Genomic DNA, 17,964 nt, shown 5'->3' on the forward strand with positions numbered 1-17,964 from the left:
TGAAGGAACAGAAAACAACTAAAACTGACTTAGGGAAAGTAATTTATTGGCTTACATACTGAGAAGCCTAGAAGAACAGCTGGCTTTCGGAGTAGCTGAACCAGCCGGGTGTGATTGCTCATGCCTGTAATCCTGGCTCTTTGGGAGGCTGAGTTGGGAGAATCGCTGGAGCCTGGGAAGTAAAGGCTGCAATGAGTCATGATCATGCCACTGCACTCCAGCCAGGACCACAAAGGGAGACCCTGTATCAAATAACAACAACAGCAAACCAAAAAACAAACAAAAGGAGCAAATGAACCATTTTCTTAACTGATATTGTAAAAAATCTCTCATCCTGTCTGACTTCTGCTTTCTTCTGTGATGATTTCATTCTCATCCCCATCTATTCCAAGCTTAAATTCTCCCAAGTTCAATTTAAGTGAAAAATATAGAGACCCCTCCCCTTCTTTTTAGCATTATTGCTTATAGAAGGAAGCAGTATAATGTTCCAGAGCATGAACTCAGGAACCACACTGGCTCACTTAATATTTTTGTAGCCTTTGACAGGTTAACTTTTCCAAGTCTTGGTTTCTTCATTTGTAACACAATAGTTCTTACTTCAGGGGTTTGCTGTGAGGATTAAAGAAGTTGGTATTTGTAAAATGCTTTAAATAGTGACTAGTCCAAAAAAAGGGGGGAGACACAAAATTACTAGGGTTTTTGTTGTTGTTGTTGTTATTCAGGCCAAAACCCTAGTTTATTTCAGCATCAGCAGTGTCTTAGCCATCAAAAAAATAAACTCTACCAAGGGTGACGAGGTCTCTACAGGAAGGCTAAGGACTTGCCAGGCGGCGAACATCAAGGGTGCATGGTGGGCACTGCCCAGGCAATAAGTTAGGAAGCAGCAGGGCTGGTGTCGGGCGTGCGCTGGGCTTCACTTCTGGGCAGGCATGAGGTCGTCGATGGCCTGGCCCTGTTCCAGCCGCTGCTCCATCTCGATGAGCAGCTTCACTCCATCCACCACCATCTGCACCAGCTCCACCTCCGAGAAGCCCAGGCGATCAGCGTTGGAGACGTCGAAGACCCCGCCCACCGCAGCTGTGTCCACACTGCCTGTGCCTCGCTTCTGAAGTCGCAGCCGCTTAAGCACCTCCGAGAATTTCTCGTGCTTGCCCAGGTGGGGCAGCTTAACACCTGCCCGCAGCCCTGTGCCCAAGGTGGATGGGCAGGTGAGGATGTAGCCCAGGTGAGGGTTCCACATGAACTCATAGTTCTTAGACTTGAAGAGAGTTTCAATCTGGGTGAGGCCGGTGCAGAAGCGGGTGAACACTTCCTTCATGTTGCCCCTCTTCTGCATGGATATGACTCGAAGGTGGTCCTCCTCGTTGACCACCTAAGGTCTTATTGTCATTGTGCCAGATGCCGCGGGCGTCTGGCCAGTCGCGGACCATGCCCGAGGCCAGCAGCAGGGGCGACACGGGCTTGTCAAAGAGGAAGTGGTCGTCGATGAGCTGCTGCTGCTCCACCTCCGTCATGCTCTTGAGCGCGTACTATCGGCCAGCTACGTCGCCGTCCAGGCTGGACAGGGCTTCCACCGCGAGCTTCTCGATGGCGCGGCGCTCCCCGCGGCTGCACTGCGGGGGGATGCAGAAGCCCGTGCGCACCCGCGAGCTCAGCACGTAGTTGGGGTCCAGGTCGTCGCCGCCCTGCAGGATGTCGGCGTTGAGGTCGGTCTTGTGCTCATCGCTGGGCTTGTAGCCGCCATGCCGGTCCTCGATGATGGAGTCGAAGAGATCCTTGAACACTTCGTAGGACTCCTCGTTGCCCGCCAGCAGCCCACGGTTATGATGTATGGGTGGCCCGGGTTGTCCACGCCTGTCTGGATGACGTCGTCCAGCGTGAAGCCGCTCGGCGTGCTCTTGGCGCGCAGCTCCGCTTACAGCTCGGCGGTCAGCACCTTGGCCATGTGGTTGTTGTAGCTACTCAGGTCGGGGAACTCGTCCTCGGCCGGGAAGCGCAGCTTCAGCGTGTTGTGGCTGTTGGAGAACGGCATGGCGGCTGCCGGCGGGCGTCCGTGCGGGGGCGGGGGCGGAGGCGGGGTCGCTCCGTCGGTTGGCAGCTCCCGGCGCGGTGCAGGCGAATAGACAATTACCAGGTTTTGATTAGGCTATAAGTTGTCCGGGTCTGGTTAGATTTGGGACTTCCTATACAAACTACATGGATCTGGGCCGGGCATGGTGGCTCACACCTGTAATCCCAGTACTTTGGGAGGCTGAGGCAGGTGAATCACAAGGTCAGGAGTTCGAGACCAGCCTGGCCAACATGGAGAAACCCCGTCTCTACTAAAAATACAAAAATTAGCCAGGTGTGGTGGTGGGGGCCTGTAATCCCAGCTACTTGGGAGGCTGAGGCAGGAGAATCACTTAAACCCAGGAGGCGGAAGTTGCAGTGAGCAGAGATCACGCCACTGCACTCCAGCCTGGGCGACAGTGAGACTCCATCTCAAACAAACAAACAAACAAACAAAAAATGGATTTGTAGTAGTGGAAGAATGGTTTCTTTTTTTTTTTGGACAGAGTCTTGCTCTGTCACCCAGGTTGGAGTGCAGTGGCATGATCTCGGTTCACTGCAACCTCTGCCTCTTGGGTTCAAGCAATTCTCCTGCCTCAGCCTCCCGAGTAGGTGGGATTACAGGTGCCCACCACCACGCTCGGCTAATTTTTTTTTTGTATTTTTAGTAGAGATGAGGTTTCACCATCTTGGCCAGGCTGGTCTTGAACCCCTAACCTTATAATCCACCCACGTTAGCCTCCCAAAGTGCTGTGATTACAGGCATGAGCCACTGGGCCTGGCCAGATGGTTTCTTTTAAGAAATTTGGAGGGTCATGCCGGGCATGGTGGCTCATGCCTGTAATCCTAGCACTTTGGGAGGCCGAGGTGGGTGGATCACCTGAGGTCAGGAGTTCAAGACCAGCCTGGCCATCATGGTGAAACCTCATCTTTAAAAAAAAAAAAAAAGGAAAAAGAAATTTGGAGGATCATTACTATGAGGCAGGGGGAATGGATGCTGCATGAACATAAGCAACAAATTGTCTAAGGGCAAACTGTTGCCTGGGAACTCTATTACACAAGCAAACACAAATTCATGTACAATGTTTCCAATAATGAAAAGGGACACAGAGTAATCAGAGAGAATTTGTTTATGTCTTTTGTTGTAAATGAGTGATACTTTCTGAATTGTGTTCCCACTAAATGTTGTGTTCTGTTGGTACTCATCATATGGTAATTATTATTTTTTCTTTTTTTCTTTCTTTTCTTTTTTTTTTTTTTTTTTTTTGAGACGGACTCTTGCTCTATTTCCCAGACTGTAGTGCAGTGGTGCCATCTCGGCTCACTGAAACGTCTGCCTCCGGGCTTCAAGCGATTTTCCTGCCTCATCCTCCTGAGTAGCTGGGATTATAGGGGCCGGCGGCCACGTCCGGCTAATTTTTGTATTTTTAGTAGAGATGGGGTTTCGCCATGTTGGCCAGGCTGGTCAGGCGATCCACCTACCTAGGCCTCCCAAAGTGCTGGGATTACAGGCATGAGCCACCGGGTAATCATTTATTTCACTCAACAAAGCGCTTGCTATGTACCAGGACATTCATATTCTAGTGGGATAGAGATGGACAGACCATAAAATCAATAACAAAAATAAATGTTATAATATATGTTATAATAGATGGTTATGAGTGCTTTAGAGTAAAATTAAGTAGGAGAGGCAGGCAGGAAGTGTGTAGGTATGTTTCAATTTTATACAGGGTGGACAAGGTTTGTTATCTGTTTCGCCTTGTCAACAGTTCCTGCAGGACACAAACAAATCTCACTCCCATTTGCCTTCACACTTCCAGCACTTAGCACAGCACCAGGCACTCAGACAGGCAATAACTTTATACCGAATACATTTTATGCCTTCCGAGAAGCAAGCAGTTGAGAAACAGGTGTATAACTAGATATTGGCTCTAAGGTCCAAAATCTGAATAACCTAATCATTTGCGATTACTTTTATTCATTCCATTAACTTCAGCTAAGATCTTTTAGCACGTTTAGATTACAAACCAAAGTTGTGTTAACTAGTATTACAGGACTTTTCACGTTTTTTCAAACATCTTCTAGCCACCTCTTTGGTCCTACAACTACGCATAAGCTTTTACTTTTCAAAAAGCTTCCACAGCTTTTGCCAATTATTTTTTGATCTCGAGTAGCTATTGTAACAGCACTTCGAGTTTAACACTCAGGTTGCGGATCGGGCCCAGTTATCAGTTCCTCGAACCTCAATGAATCACAGAGCAAGATTCTACGCCCCGAAAAAACTACGAAAAGTGAGAAATCCTCTAAACACTCCTCGCGCGGTGCCCGCAGAAATCTTGACCTCAAGATGGCGTCCCGTAGTCGTAACATTCAGTCGGCTCCAATCAAATATGGCAGGGTGGGTCATAATTTACAGTTCGGGCCTTTCTAGTAGTGGTTAGACGCTGCTTCTCTATGGTTATTCCGTCTCGACTTGGTGACTCAGAGCTAACAGCGGAGACGATCTATATACGTTCTTCTCTATGGTTCCGCGCTCCACGCCTTTGGCCGCAGTGCATGCCGGGCAAGAGGAAGACCTCCAGCAGCTCCCCGCGCAGCGCGGCTGTGTTTGCGGCCTGTGCGAGTAGGCGCTTCGGCACTTAGTCTCCCTGGCGAGCGGCGCGCAGAAACCTCGAACCAGTGGAGCTCACCCGTAACCTGGATCCCCGAAGGCCGCGAAGGCAGTACCGTTTCCTCAGCGGCGGGTGAGTTTGTGTCTCTGAACGCGTGTGGAAACCGGGAGACCGGGTGACTCGGCTGGTGGAGGAGAAAAAGCCGGGGTGGCTGCGAAAGCGCCAGGGTGGGGTAGAGGTAAGGGGGGGCGGGTGGGGGAGGGGCTGGCACGAGGCTTGGTTTCTCCGCTTCTCTTAAGGCCTTGAAAACTGGTGGGCCCAGCCGGAGCCCGTGGAGGGCAGACCTACGGCTTGAGCTTTCCGTCTTGCATTGTCGCCCACTTTCCCTTTCCCTTCCATGTTCCGTCGCGGAGTGACTCGTCTCTGCACCTTGTGGGCTCCACGTTAGCCACAGAACGATCGATCCGCCCGTGGGGAGCCTTTCCCTGAGCCCCCTTGCCTACCGGAGCCCCACAGTGGATTTTCGGGCCTGGGACACACTCGTCCCAGGCTCTGCTTTGAAGTTAGCCTCCACCCACCCTTTTTAGCGAGGTGCTGGTCACCAACGGATATCTTTCCCTTCCTCTTTGGCCACCTAGAGCCCGCCACCAAGTAAGCTGGCCCCACCCCCTTGGAATTGAGCTAATACCTACCTTTTTAGCACTGTCCTGGCTTGCTTAAGATAGTCATGAATTTTGCCGTCCTTCTCCTTTGCTCGTTGGAGCATGCGGTAAACTGTGTATCACCATTCATTCTAGGCGATTACTAAGCTCCATATTAAAATGTTACTTTCTCATTCTTCTTTGGTCTTCGATCATGCTTTTGAAATACGTTTTTCCGGAATAGACGTAGGACCGTGAAGATTATTTTTAAGTTATGTAATACGGATTTGTATTGCCATGGAAATGCCATTTTGATACTGGGCAGAGTGGAGCCAAGAGAAGGGAAGAGATTGGACCTGTCTTGCACCATACTGCTATATTAGTGGGAAGTACTGTGTATTAGGCCGTTGGCAGCAGTGTATAAACAAATTTCGTATTGTCTTTGGACTTTAATTTTTTTTATAGCCTTCTCTGCACTAGCATGGACTTTAATTTTTATTTTTAAGGTTATTTCCAAAAACATTCAGAAGATTTGAAAAGCATTCAGTTGGTCATAACTTACTCATGATTTCAGTAAATCTTATACTATTCTAATTCATTTAACTTAAAGCCTTGGTTTTTCTTTTTCTTTTTTATTTTATTTCAAACTTTGGTGTTTCTTTCTCTGTAACATGAATTTATAAGAGTATCCACCTTATAGGCTATTGAGGTTGGGGATTGAAAAAAACGTATGTAAAATCCTTAGTGCAATATCCAGGTAACACATAGTAAGCGTTTAAATCTGTATTAATTGACATAATTTGTTATTTAATAATTTTTAATGAAATGTAAGAGCCCAATCCTGACTCTTAATTTTTTTTTTTTTTTTTTTTGAGACGGAGTTTCGCTCTTGTTACCCAGGCTGGAGTGCAATGGCGCGATCTCGGCTCACCACAACCTCCGCCTCCTGGGTTCAGGCAATTCTCCTGCCTCAGCCTCCTGAGTAGCTGGGATTACAGGCACGCACCACCATGCCCAGCTAATTTTTTTGTATTAGTAGAGACGGGGTTTCACCATGTTGACCAGGATGGTCTCGATCTCTTGACCTCGTGATCCACCCGCCTCGGCCTCCCAAAGTGCTGGGATTACAGGCTTGAGCCACCGCGCCCGGCCGACTCTTAATATTTTTAAGGAATGTATTCTGAATAGACTTTGAACAAGATCAAAACTAATCCTTAAGAAGTCTCTTTCTCATTGGTATATTATTGCTAGAGAGAGACATTGTGGTAGAGCGAAAACAGCCTTTGCGTTGGATAGTGGGGACCTTGGAGTGTCCACCCACATATTGTGTGCCCTTGAACAAATTAGCTTCTTCATGTGTAAAAATAATACACAACTGGTAAAGAGCACCTGGTAATTTGGGAGATTAAATGGGATAATGTATGATAAAGACTTTTGTGAACAAAAGTAAATTTAACTGTTGGTATAAGTAGTTCATCCTTTGAGGGTAACCAGTTTTCCCTTTTTTTTGTTTAAAAGTGGGTCCTGAAAAGACCTCTTCCTTTCCCTTTTCCTTGTAGGGTACCAAAAGGCTTTTAAGAAGAAACGTTTTTATTGTCCCACTGTCTTACAGGCATCCTGTGTTAATACCTATTTCCACAGGCATTAACTGGTTTGTTTTGGTTTTGTTTTTTTTTTTGTAGTGGGGAGTCTTGTTCTGTCACCCAGGCTTGAGTGCAATGATAAGATGTCTGCTCACTGCAACCTCCACCTCCCGGGTTCAAGCGATTCTCTTGCCTCAGCCTCCCAAGTAGCTGGGACTATAGGTGCCTGCCACCACAGCCAGCCAATTTTTGTGTTTTTGGTAGAGTTGGGATTTCACCATGTTGTCCAGGCTGGTCTTGAATTCCTGACCTCATGCGATCCGCCGGCCTCGGCCTCCCTAAGTGCTGGGATTGCACTCGTGAGCCACCGCACCCAGCCAATATACCTTTTTTAAAATGGCAACTATATGAACTATATTGACATATCAAATTTACCTGTAATGGACAATTCAGTGATTTTTAGTAAATATACAAAGTTGTGCATCCATTACCCCAAGTATTTTTTTTTTTTTAATTTTTTGAGTCAGAGTTTTGCTCTTGTTGCCCAGGCTGGAGTGCAACAGCAGGATCTTGGCTCATCGCAACCTCTGCCTCCCGGGTTCAAGCAATTCTCCTGCCTCACCTTCCTGAGTAGCTGGGATTACAGGTGGGTGCCACCACGCCCGGCTAACCAAATTTTGTATATTATCATAATAATATATTTTTTCTTTATAGACAGCAGTAGTGCTGCTTTTTTGTTTCATTTTGAGATGGGGTCTGTTTCACCCAGGTTCAAGTGCAGTGCTGTGATCTAGGATCACTGCTACTTCTGCATCCCAGGCTTAAGTAATCTTCCTATTCCAGCCTCCCAAGTAGCTGGCACCACAGGCTTACGCCACCATGCCCAGGTAGTTTTTTTGTATTTTTGGTAAAGATGGGGTTTCACCATGTTTCCCAGGCTTGTCTGGAACTCAAGCACAAGGGATCCGCCTGCCTCAGCCTCCCAGTATGCTGGGTTTACAGGTATGAGCCACGGTGCCCAGCCTTTTTTTTTTTTTTTAAGATAGATTCTTCCTGTGTTGCCCGGGCTGGAATGCAGTGGCTATTCACAGGGTAATCCCACTACTACTGATCAGTATGGGAGTTTCGCCCTTCTCTGTTGGGAATCTTGTGGTTCCCCCTCATCCCAGGAGGTTACCATATTGATGCTGAATGAACTTAGCATGAACACCCGATTAGCATAGTGCTGCAGCCCAGAACTCCTGGACTCGTTCATCCTCTTGTGTAGCTGTGTTTATGGTCAGGCACAGTAATGTTGCCATTTAATCACTGAAAATGGTAAAACAACAAAGTGGCAATGTCAGAAAAAGATCAGCTCTTTTTTGGAGATTTCAAAACAGTTGAGTATTTTCATACTTCTGAAAAGCCTTGCTGTAAAAGTAGTTTTTCTGTTAAGCATTTCCCATTCTTCTTTAGGCATAAAACACTTTTTTCTAGGAATAATTCCTGTAGACCTGGCACATAATTGGAAGTAGATGTTGAATGAATGAGTGAGTTGTATGTGAATATTTGCTGAGGGGAATATGTCAGTTCATTCTTATTATTTCAGAAATTTGGCACATACTGTACTGATGGAGCTAGTCTAAAACAATCTATCCTGGGAGAAATACTTTGTTTCTGTCTGGATAAGTCTACAATAGAGTAATGCTTATAAGCAGTATTTTGCTATATTTTGCATACTTGCAGTATTCTCAAGAGTGCAGAAAAAAGAATGGTTTGAAAGAGTAAAGAGAAAAAAAGAAAAGCAGAGTGCATGCATGTGGAGATAGGTCTTCAGGGTTTTTTTTTTTTTTTTTTTTTTTTACCCCAGCCTATGCCCCCAGAGTTTCTTTTTGGACCAAATTTCTTGAGATAAAATTTGCACACAATTAATTTCATTGGGTTTTGACAAATGCATGTACCTGTGTGACCACCACCACACTAGAGATAGCAAACGCTTCCATCATAGGTTCCTGTTTTATTTAATATTTGGGGGGCTTCGCTCTGTTGCCCAGGCTGGAGTGCAGTGGTGCGATCTTGGCTCATTGCAACCTCTACTTGCAGGGCTCAAGTGATTTTCACACCTCAGTCTCCTCAGTATCTGGGACCACAGGTGTACACTACCACACCTGGCTAACTTTTTGTATTTTTGGTAGAGATGGGGTTTTACCATGTTGCCCAGGCTGGTCTGGAACTCCTGAGCTCAAGTGATAATCCTGCCTTGGCCTCCTAAAGTGCTGGGATTCAGGCATGAGCCACTGTACCTGGCCCAGGTTCCTGTTTTTATTATCCTGGGCTATAAAGTTTCATACTTAGCAGGAAAAGGTGCTTCTGAAAGTGAGGTACTTTCAATATTTTTAAAAATGCTAATGGAAACAATTTCAGTGCTAATAACTCTGCATCTCTCTGTCTTAAATCACATATACCGTACAATCCCTCAGCAAATCCTGTTGGCTGCCTTCAAAATATATCCAGAATCCAACAACTTAATAGCACTTTTACCACTACCACATGTTCCTGGCTGCCATCTCTTACATTATTATTGTGCTAGTCTCTTGCTTCTATCCTGTTCCCTTCCGGTCTTAACACAGTGGCCAGTGATACTGTGAAAATGTGACAAGTCAGAAACTCTTCAAATATTTTTTTATCTCATTCAGAGTTAAAACTAAAATGTTGGCCGGGCGTGGTGGCTCACGCCTATAATCCCAGCACTTTGGGAGGCCGAGGCGGGTGGATCACGAGGTCAAAAGATCGAGACCATCCTGGTCAACAAGATGAAACCCCGCCTTTACTAAAAATACAAAAATTAGCTGGGCATGGTGGCATGCGCCTGTAGTCCCAGCTACTTGGGAGGCTGAGGCAGGAGAATCGCTTGAACCCAGGAGGTGGAGGTTGCGGTGAGCCAAGATCTTGCCATTGCACTCCAGCCTGGGTAACGAGCGAAACTCCGTCCCAAAAAAAAAAAAAAACTAAAAAACTAAAATGTTTACGGTATGCTACATAGCCCTACACTCTATAAGTAATACTCAGTATTTATCTCTGACTTTCATTTATTCTGCTCCAGTCATTATATTGGCCTTGTTGTTATTCCTCCCTCAAACACACCATTCCTATCTCAGCCTCTTTGTCTTTTCCTTTGCTTGGAAGTCTCTTTCCCTCAGATATGAATAGGGCTTCCTGCCTCTGCCTCTTTTAAATCTTTATTCTAATCTTCACCTTCTTGTTAAGGCCTAATCTCTGTATTTAAAATAAACTACACCATAGCTCTTTTACCTGCTTTATTTTTCTACACAGTACATAACAGCTTTCAGTCTTATAATTTATTTTGTTTATCATCTATAGGTAACAATAGATAAGCTTTGTTTATGATTATAAAAATTAATTCTCAATCAGTTTCACATGGCAAAACATAAACTTGTGTTGAAGGAAGTAGTTGGTAATCTCATTTTAGGCTGGTTAAAGTGAACATTTGTATTTATCAAACATCACCAGAAATGTTTTCTGAATTTCCATGAGAGGCCAATTATCTTAAAGGAATAAAGGAATATCTATAAAAATTAGGTATTAACTGGTATTTTTGCCTTTACCTTTGAAGTCCATCCTTTGAACAAGCAAGTTTTGGCAGCTCCAAACAAAAGGGGAATATGTTATGGTAAAATTTGAAGTGAATGGACTGGGTATATTGGCATAAACAAAAATTAAATATATCTGGTTAGCTCTGCAGAATGAATTACAGTTTTTTTTTTGTTTTGTTTTGTTTTTAACTACAGAGTCTTGCTCTGTCACCCAGGCTGGAGTGCAGTCATGTGATCTTGGCTCACTGCAACCTCTGCCTCCTGGGTTCAAGCGATTCTCCTGCCTCAGCCTCCTGAGTAGCTGGGACTACAGGCACGTGCCACCACACCCGGCTAATTTTTGCATTTTTTAGTAGAGATGGGTTTCGCCAAGTTGGTGAGGCTGGTATTGATTTCTGGTCTTGAACTCCTGACCTCAGGTGATTCACCTGCCTCGGCCTCCCATAGTGCTGGGATTATAGGCGTGAGCCACAGTGCCCGGCCTGAATTACAGATTTAAAAACCATAAAATATAACTTAAATACCAGGAATATAGAGTTTAATTTATTTATTTATTTTTGAGATGAAGTCTTACTCTGTTGCCCAGGCTGGAGTGCAGTGGTGTGATGTTGGTTCACTGCAACCTCTGCCTCCTGGGTTAAAGTGATTCTCCTGCCTCAGCCTCCTGAATAGCTGGGATTACAGGCACCCACCACCACGCCTTGCTAATTTTTGTATTTTTAGTAGAGACAGAATTTCACCATGTTGACCAGGCTGGTCTTGAACTGACTTCAAGTGATTTGCCCGCCTCAGCCTCCCAAAGTGTTGGGATTACAGGCGAGGCCCACTGCGACCAGCCTTAAGCATTGTTTATATGTAATGCTAGTGGGGGAAAAGTGGTTCTAAAGATGAATTCATGGCCCAGTCTCGTAACCATTGTAAGGCTAGGTACTGGGCCATTGCTAGTATATAGTATGCAGCATGAGATAGCATAATAAATTTGTTTATTGAGGTCCTCAGAGTTTGTTTACTGATTCATTCATTAATCAGTTTATTTATTTAACAGATATTAAAACCAACTACCCTAAGGAATCGCTGAGATAGGCTGTTATAATGATAATAGAAGAGCTTCTGTCAGTAGGACAGTAGCCCTCTCTGTTTTAAAAGGAGATACAACCCCTAGAATTTTTGTTTTTGGTCAATAAAGTTAATTTTAAAACTCAGCACATTTACAATCTTGCAATTTTGTGTTTTACCTTTGTTAATATACGCTGATACCTAACTACTGTTGTTGATTTTTCCTTTCTTAAAACGGAGTCTCACTCTGTTGCCCAGGCTGGAGTGCAGAGGTGCGATATCGGCTCACTGCAACCTCTGCCTCCTGGGCTCAAGCAGTTCTCCTGCCTCAGCCTCCCGAGTAGCTGGGATTATAGGCACCTGCCACAACACCCAGCTAATTTTTTTTTTTTTTTTTTTGTATTTTTAGTAGAGACAGGGTCTCTAATTCCTGGTCTCGAACTCCTGACCTCAGGTGAACCACCCGCCTCAGCCTCCGAAAGTACTGCGATTACAGGCACAAGCTACCATGCTGGCTCCAGCTTGGAATAAAATTTTTATGAACTAATGTGAAGAGATGGCAATTATAATGAGGGAGAAATTCACATGATGTGATGGTTGTAGGAAAACAAAAATTATGTATTAGTTTGTAAAAAGATACTAAGAAGAACACAGCAGTAGATACTAAACTTGGGGTTGGGGGCAAGAAAAAAAAGTAATTCATTCTGCAGATTTAACCAGATTTTTTTACGTTTTTTATCTTTTCTCTTCTGAAGGATAAAACAGTTCTAAAACGCAAAAGAGAAAATAGTAGAGACAAATATTTTTAAAAAGCTTTAAACAGTTTTAGGCTTCATTGGCAGAGTGGGAGTTACAGATGGGAGAATTTTATATCTCCTGTTTATGAAATCAGTAATGTTAGTGGAATCATGAATCAGTTATTTTGGCTACTTACAAGAAAAAAATTGGTGCATGGAATCCTAGGACATTCTAACACTGTCCTCATTTCCTAGTACTTCTGGATGCTTAAATATTTTGCTGATGGGAGGCCGAGACAGGTGAATTGCCTGAGCTCCGGAGTTAGAGACCAGCCTGGGCAATATGGTAAAGCCCCGTCTGTATTAAAAAAAAAAAAAAAAAATTAGCAGAGCATGGTGGCACACACCTGTAGTCCCACTTACGTGGTGGGCTGAGGCAGGAGGATTGCTTGAGCCTAGGAGATTGAGGCTGCAGTGGGCTGAAATCATGCCACTGCACTCTAACCTGGATGACAGAGCAAGACCCTGTCTCTTAACAACAGCAACAAAAAAATGTGTTGCCGAAAATAAAGTTTGAAGTGAGAAAAAAATGTGTGTGTGTGTGTGTTTGTGTTTGAGACAGGGTCGTGATCTGTTTTTCAGCCTCAAGCCATCTTCATGCGTCAGCCTACCAAGTAGCTGGGACCATAGGCGCACACTACCATGCTTGGCTAATTTTGATAATATTTAAATACTAACATTAAATGCTAATACTTAATAAGACAGCAAAGTTTCCTTTAGCATGACAAACTAAGTGAAACACTTAAATATGTTCTTTTTTTTTCCCCCTCCTACTCGAAGACAGAGTCTTGCTCTATTGTCCAGGTTGGAGTGCAGTGGTGCGATCTTGGCTCACTGCAGTCTCTGCCTCCCAGGTTCAAGCAATTCTCCTGCCTCAGTCTCCCGAGTAGCTGGGATTACAGGCATACACCACCAGGCACGGCTAGTTTTTTTTGTTGTGTGTTTTTAGTAGAGACGGGGTTTCACCATGTTGGCCAGGCTGGTCTTGAACTCCTGACCTCAGGTGATCCACCTGCTTTGGCCTCCCAAAGTGCTGGGAGTACAGGCGTGAGCCACCGTTCCCAGCCTATTATTAAACTTTAAAATATCAAATGTGGCAGGTACGGTAGGTAGGGAGTTCGAGACCAGACTAACCAACATGGAGAAACCCCATCTCTTAAAAAAACGAAAAATCAAATGCTAGCTTCTCATTCTTGAGTTTTGATTCAAGAACAATTACAAGGTTTACTTTTAAGTTTTAAAAAAAGGTGACTTTTTTTTCTCTGTCAAATGTTGTATATTCTCTTTATATTTGAATGGTTACTACATGACTGGAAGTCAGTTTATTTCGCCCTACTGAGTGGTTCATGAACACATTTGTTCCTTAGGAAGTGGCCAGAATTTAATCAACAAATACTGTTTAACTTGGTACCTGTAGTTCTTAGGATTCTGATAGACAGAAAAAAATAAGTGTATCAGAACACTTAAAGACTAGTAGATACTCACCTGAATTACCAGTTTGGTCTAAAAAGATTCGTTTATGTTTGATATTTTTGGATATTAACTGAACCTCAGAATTTTTTTCTTCCTTTATATTATTTCTACATGGTTCTAGGAGTCTATCCTGAATTTAGATTGTGTATATTTTGGCAACTTTTTAGAAAAGATATAGGTTTTAGGAATTCTCAGTGAACAGAGAAAAAAGGGTCTTTGCCAACTTCTTTGGGTAAGAAGTTTGGAATTTTGCAGATACTCTAAAAATGAAAGTCAATAAAGCAAGCATATAAAATTGTGAAGTTTTCAAATAAAATGATTTGTCATGTTTTTTTTCTTTAGACTGCTGCAGTAAGAATGTCTTTTCCCCCTCATTTGAATCGCCCTCCCATGGGGATCCCAGCACTCCCACCAGGGATCCCACCCCCGCAGTTTCCAGGATTTCCTCCACCTGTACCTCCAGGTAAGTTTGTTCATACTGTTTTTTGTCGTTGAACTTGTACTTTTGTCTTTGTGATATTAACTTCAGGAAAATGTTAGATATGTGACCATGTTAGTGAAGATGTCTGTCAGCATCATTCTGGATGTAGATGTCTCATTTTCCTATAGCAGTAGTTTTTAATTCTGGCTGAGTATTAAACTCATCTGGAAAGTGGTTTTTTTTTTGAAATGTAGTTTCACTCTTGTTGCCCAGGCTGGAATGCAATGGCGTGATCTTGCCTCACTGCAGCCTGTGCCTCCCGGGTTCAAGTGATTCTCCTGCCTCAGCCTCCCAGGTAGCTGGAATTAGAGGAGCTCACCGCCACACCTAGCTAATTTTTGTATTTTTAGCAGAGACAGCGTTTCAACATGTTGGTCAGGCTGGTCTTGAACTCCTGACCTCAGGTGATCTGCCCACCTCAGCCTCCCAAAGTCCTGGGATCACAGGTGTGAGCCACGGCACCCGGCCAATTACTAATATTTTTCTTTATTTTGAGAAAGAGTCTTGCTTTGTCACCCAAGCTGGAATGCAATGGTGCCATCTTGGCTCACTGCAACCTCTACCTCCTGGGTTCAAGCGATTCTTCTACCTTGGCCTCCCAAGTAGCTGGGACTATAGGTGCACGCCACCATACTCAGCTAATTTTTTTGGTGTTTTAAAGAGAGATGGGGTTTTACTATGTTGGCCAGGCTGGTCTTGAACTCCTGACCTTGTAATCATCCCACCTCTGTCTCCCAAAGTGCTGGGATTGCAGGCGTGAACCACCATGCCCGGCCAACAGTTGCTGATTTTACGTAGTACCTTAAAATCCACTGATTTTACATAGTAATTTAGTTGTTCTATAATGGACCATAAATAGATGTAAGTTCTGCAGAAAGGCTGTAGCTGGCCCTTTGGAAAAAAATTTCTTCTTTAAAAAAAATTTTGCTGAATGGAAATTGTATTGAGTAAATGTTGCAGAAAACTGAATAAAATTAGTTATCAGCCATCAAACACATTAATAGTTACAGGAGGAAAGTGATCTAGCAACTTTTATTTGGGCATTAGTTTTCTCTTTGGTCCATATATCCTGATTTTCTTAATGTATTTATAGGCTCATAATGCAGATATGGTTTTTGATTTTTTAATTTTTTTTTTCTCCAGTAGCCCTGTGGTCTAGTATTTGAAATTTTTTCTTTTTTTTTTTTTTTCTTTTTTTTTTGGGGGGGACGGAGTTTCGCTCTTGTTACCCAGGCTGGAGTGCAATGGCACGACCTCAGCTCACCGCAACCTCTGCCTCCTGGGTTCAGGCAATTCTCCTGCCTCAGCCTCCTGAGTAGCTGGGATTACAGGCATGCGCCACCATGCCCAGCTAATTTTTTGTATTTTTAATAGAGACAGGGTTTCACCATGTTGACCAGGATGGTCTCAATCTCTTGACCTCGTGATCCACCCGCCTCGGCCTTCCAAAGTGCTGGGATTACAGGCATGAGCCACCGTGCCCAGCCATTTTTTTGAGACAGGATCTCTGTCTCCCTGGCTGGGGGTGCAGTGGCACAACTATAACTTAATGCAGCCTCCATCTCCTGGGCTCAACTGATCCTCTTGCCTCAGCCTCCTGAGTAGCTGAGACTACAGAGGTGTGCTACCATGCCTGAGTCAGACCCATTTTTTGATATGACCATAATGCAAAGCCCAGGTGTTCTAGAAATTTTAGGCTTGGCATGGTGGCTCATACCTGTAATCCCACCACTTTGGGAGTCTGAGGCCAGAGGGTCTCTCAAACCCAGGAGTTCAAAACAAGAAGCCTGGACAACATAGGGAAGACCCTGTCTTGTGGGGAGGTAGGGGGTGGGAGTAAGCTTAATCACTTGTTTAGAGTCAGAAAAGATGATTAATGAAAATCTGTGTTTTAATTTTCTTACCAGTAGATTGGGTTTATAAAAAGATTTTAAATTTCTTTGATTTCCTTTTTTTTTTGAGAGAAGTCTGTCACCTAAGCTGGAGTGCAGTGGTGCAATCACGGCTCACCGCAGCCTCTGCCTCCTGGGTTCAAGGGATTCTCCTGATTCAGCCTCCCTAGTAATTGGGATTATAAGCAGTGTTACTATGCTTGGCTAATTTTTTTTTTCTTTTTTTATTTCCAGCATCTCCTGCAGAGCTTGGCTAATTTTTTTGTTTGTTTGTTTGTTTGTTTGTTTTGACACAGAGTCTCTCTCTGTTGCCAGGCACCAGGCTGGAGTGCAGTGGTGTGATCTCAGCTCACTGCAGCCTCTGCCTCCCAGGTTCAAGCAATTCTCCTGCCTCAGCCTCCCAAGTAGCTGGGACTACAGGCGTGCACCACCAGGCCCAGCTAATTTTTGTATTTTTTAGTAGAGACGGGGTTTCACCATGTTGGCCAGGATGGTCTCGATCTCCTGACCTTGTGGTCCGCCTGCCTCGGCCTCCCAAAGTGCGGGGATTACAGGCGTGAGCCACCGTGCCTGGCCAAGCTTGGCTACTTTTTGTATTTTTCGTAGAGATGGGGTTTTGCTGTGTTGGCTCAAGCGATCTGCCCATATTGGCTTCCCAAAGTGTTTGGATTACTGGTGTGGACTACTGTGTCCCTGACTCCCTGCCTTTTTTTTTTTTTAATAAAGAAATAAGAGTTTTGTGTTTCCTAGGCTAGAGTGCAGTGGTTATTCACAGGCATACTAATAGCACACTGTAGCCTTGAACTCCTGGGCTCAGGGATCCTTCTGCCTTAACTTCTAGAGTAGCTGTAACTACAATTATTATTTTGTGGAAAGAGTCTTGCACTTGTCACCCAGGCCAGAGTGCAGTGGTGTGATCTCAGCTCACTGCAGCTTCTGCCTCCCAGGTTCAAGTGATTCTCCTGCCTCAGCTTCCCGAGTAGCTGGGATTACAGGCGTGTACCACTATGCCTGGCTAATGTTTGTATTTTTAGTAGAAACAGGGTTTCACCATTTTGGTCAGGCTAGTCTCGAACTCTGGACCTCAGGTGATTTACCCATTTTGGCCTCTCAAAGTGCTGGGATTATAGGCATGAGCGACTGTGCCCAGCCCCCCGTGATTGTTGTTTTCTATGAAAGAACCGGGAATAATAAGATTCTTCTTAGATTTCCACATATTTGATGCTTAAAACAACTTCCAAAGGATGTTTTTACTTTATTTGGCAAAATTGTGTATATTTATCTTGTACAACATTTTGAAATAACGGGTATGTTGTGGAATGACTGAATTGAGCTATTTAACACATGATGTATTACTTTACTTGCTTATTTTTTTGTAGTGAGAACACTCTAGATTTTAAGTATAGGTTTTCTCTTAGCAGTTTTCAAGAATATGCATTGCTACTAACTGTATCACAATGTTGTACAATGTGTTTTTACTTTTTTGTAGTCTTTTTTTTTTTTCCTTTTTTGGAGAATGGTGTCTCACTATTTATTGCCCAGGCAGGTCTCAATCTCCTGGGCTCGATCTAACTTCTCACCTCTGCCTCCCTAAAAGCTGGGATTGTAGGTGTGAGCCACTGCACCTGACTATTTTTACTTTTAAAGGGTCTTTAATACCATTGTTCACCTATAAATCAGTCTGTATTTGTGAAAGATGTTGGTTTTGAGGATCACTGAACCGTATGAACCTGAATAAATAACTATCCAGAATTTTATGCTCCTTAAGTCAAAAGCATGTTGAGGTA

General features: G+C 44.1%; 1 protein-coding gene and 1 pseudogene across 1 annotated transcript in view; one reads left to right on the forward strand and one right to left on the reverse strand.

The window, feature by feature from the left end:
• Nucleotides 1–913: 913 nt before the first annotated feature.
• Nucleotides 914–2,032, reverse strand: LOC105707257 (creatine kinase B-type-like; annotated as a pseudogene).
• A 2,636-nt stretch (nucleotides 2,033–4,668) lies between these two features.
• The window catches only part of RBM25 (RNA binding motif protein 25), a 63,574-nt gene continuing 50,278 nt past the window's right edge, over nucleotides 4,669–17,964 (forward strand). The window contains exons 1-2 of the mRNA XM_012438172.3: nucleotides 4,669–4,793; nucleotides 14,147–14,267. Coding sequence (XP_012293595.1) covers nucleotides 14,162–14,267 — 106 coding nt within the window. The 5' untranslated portion in view covers nucleotides 4,669–4,793; nucleotides 14,147–14,161. The remainder of the gene's footprint in view (nucleotides 4,794–14,146; nucleotides 14,268–17,964) is intronic.

This window comes from Aotus nancymaae, unplaced genomic scaffold (genome assembly GCF_030222135.1).
Source record: "Aotus nancymaae isolate 86718 unplaced genomic scaffold, 86718_ANA_hifiasm-v0.15.2.pri h1tg000011l, whole genome shotgun sequence".
NCBI classification, from domain to species: Eukaryota; Metazoa; Chordata; class Mammalia; order Primates; family Aotidae; genus Aotus; species Aotus nancymaae.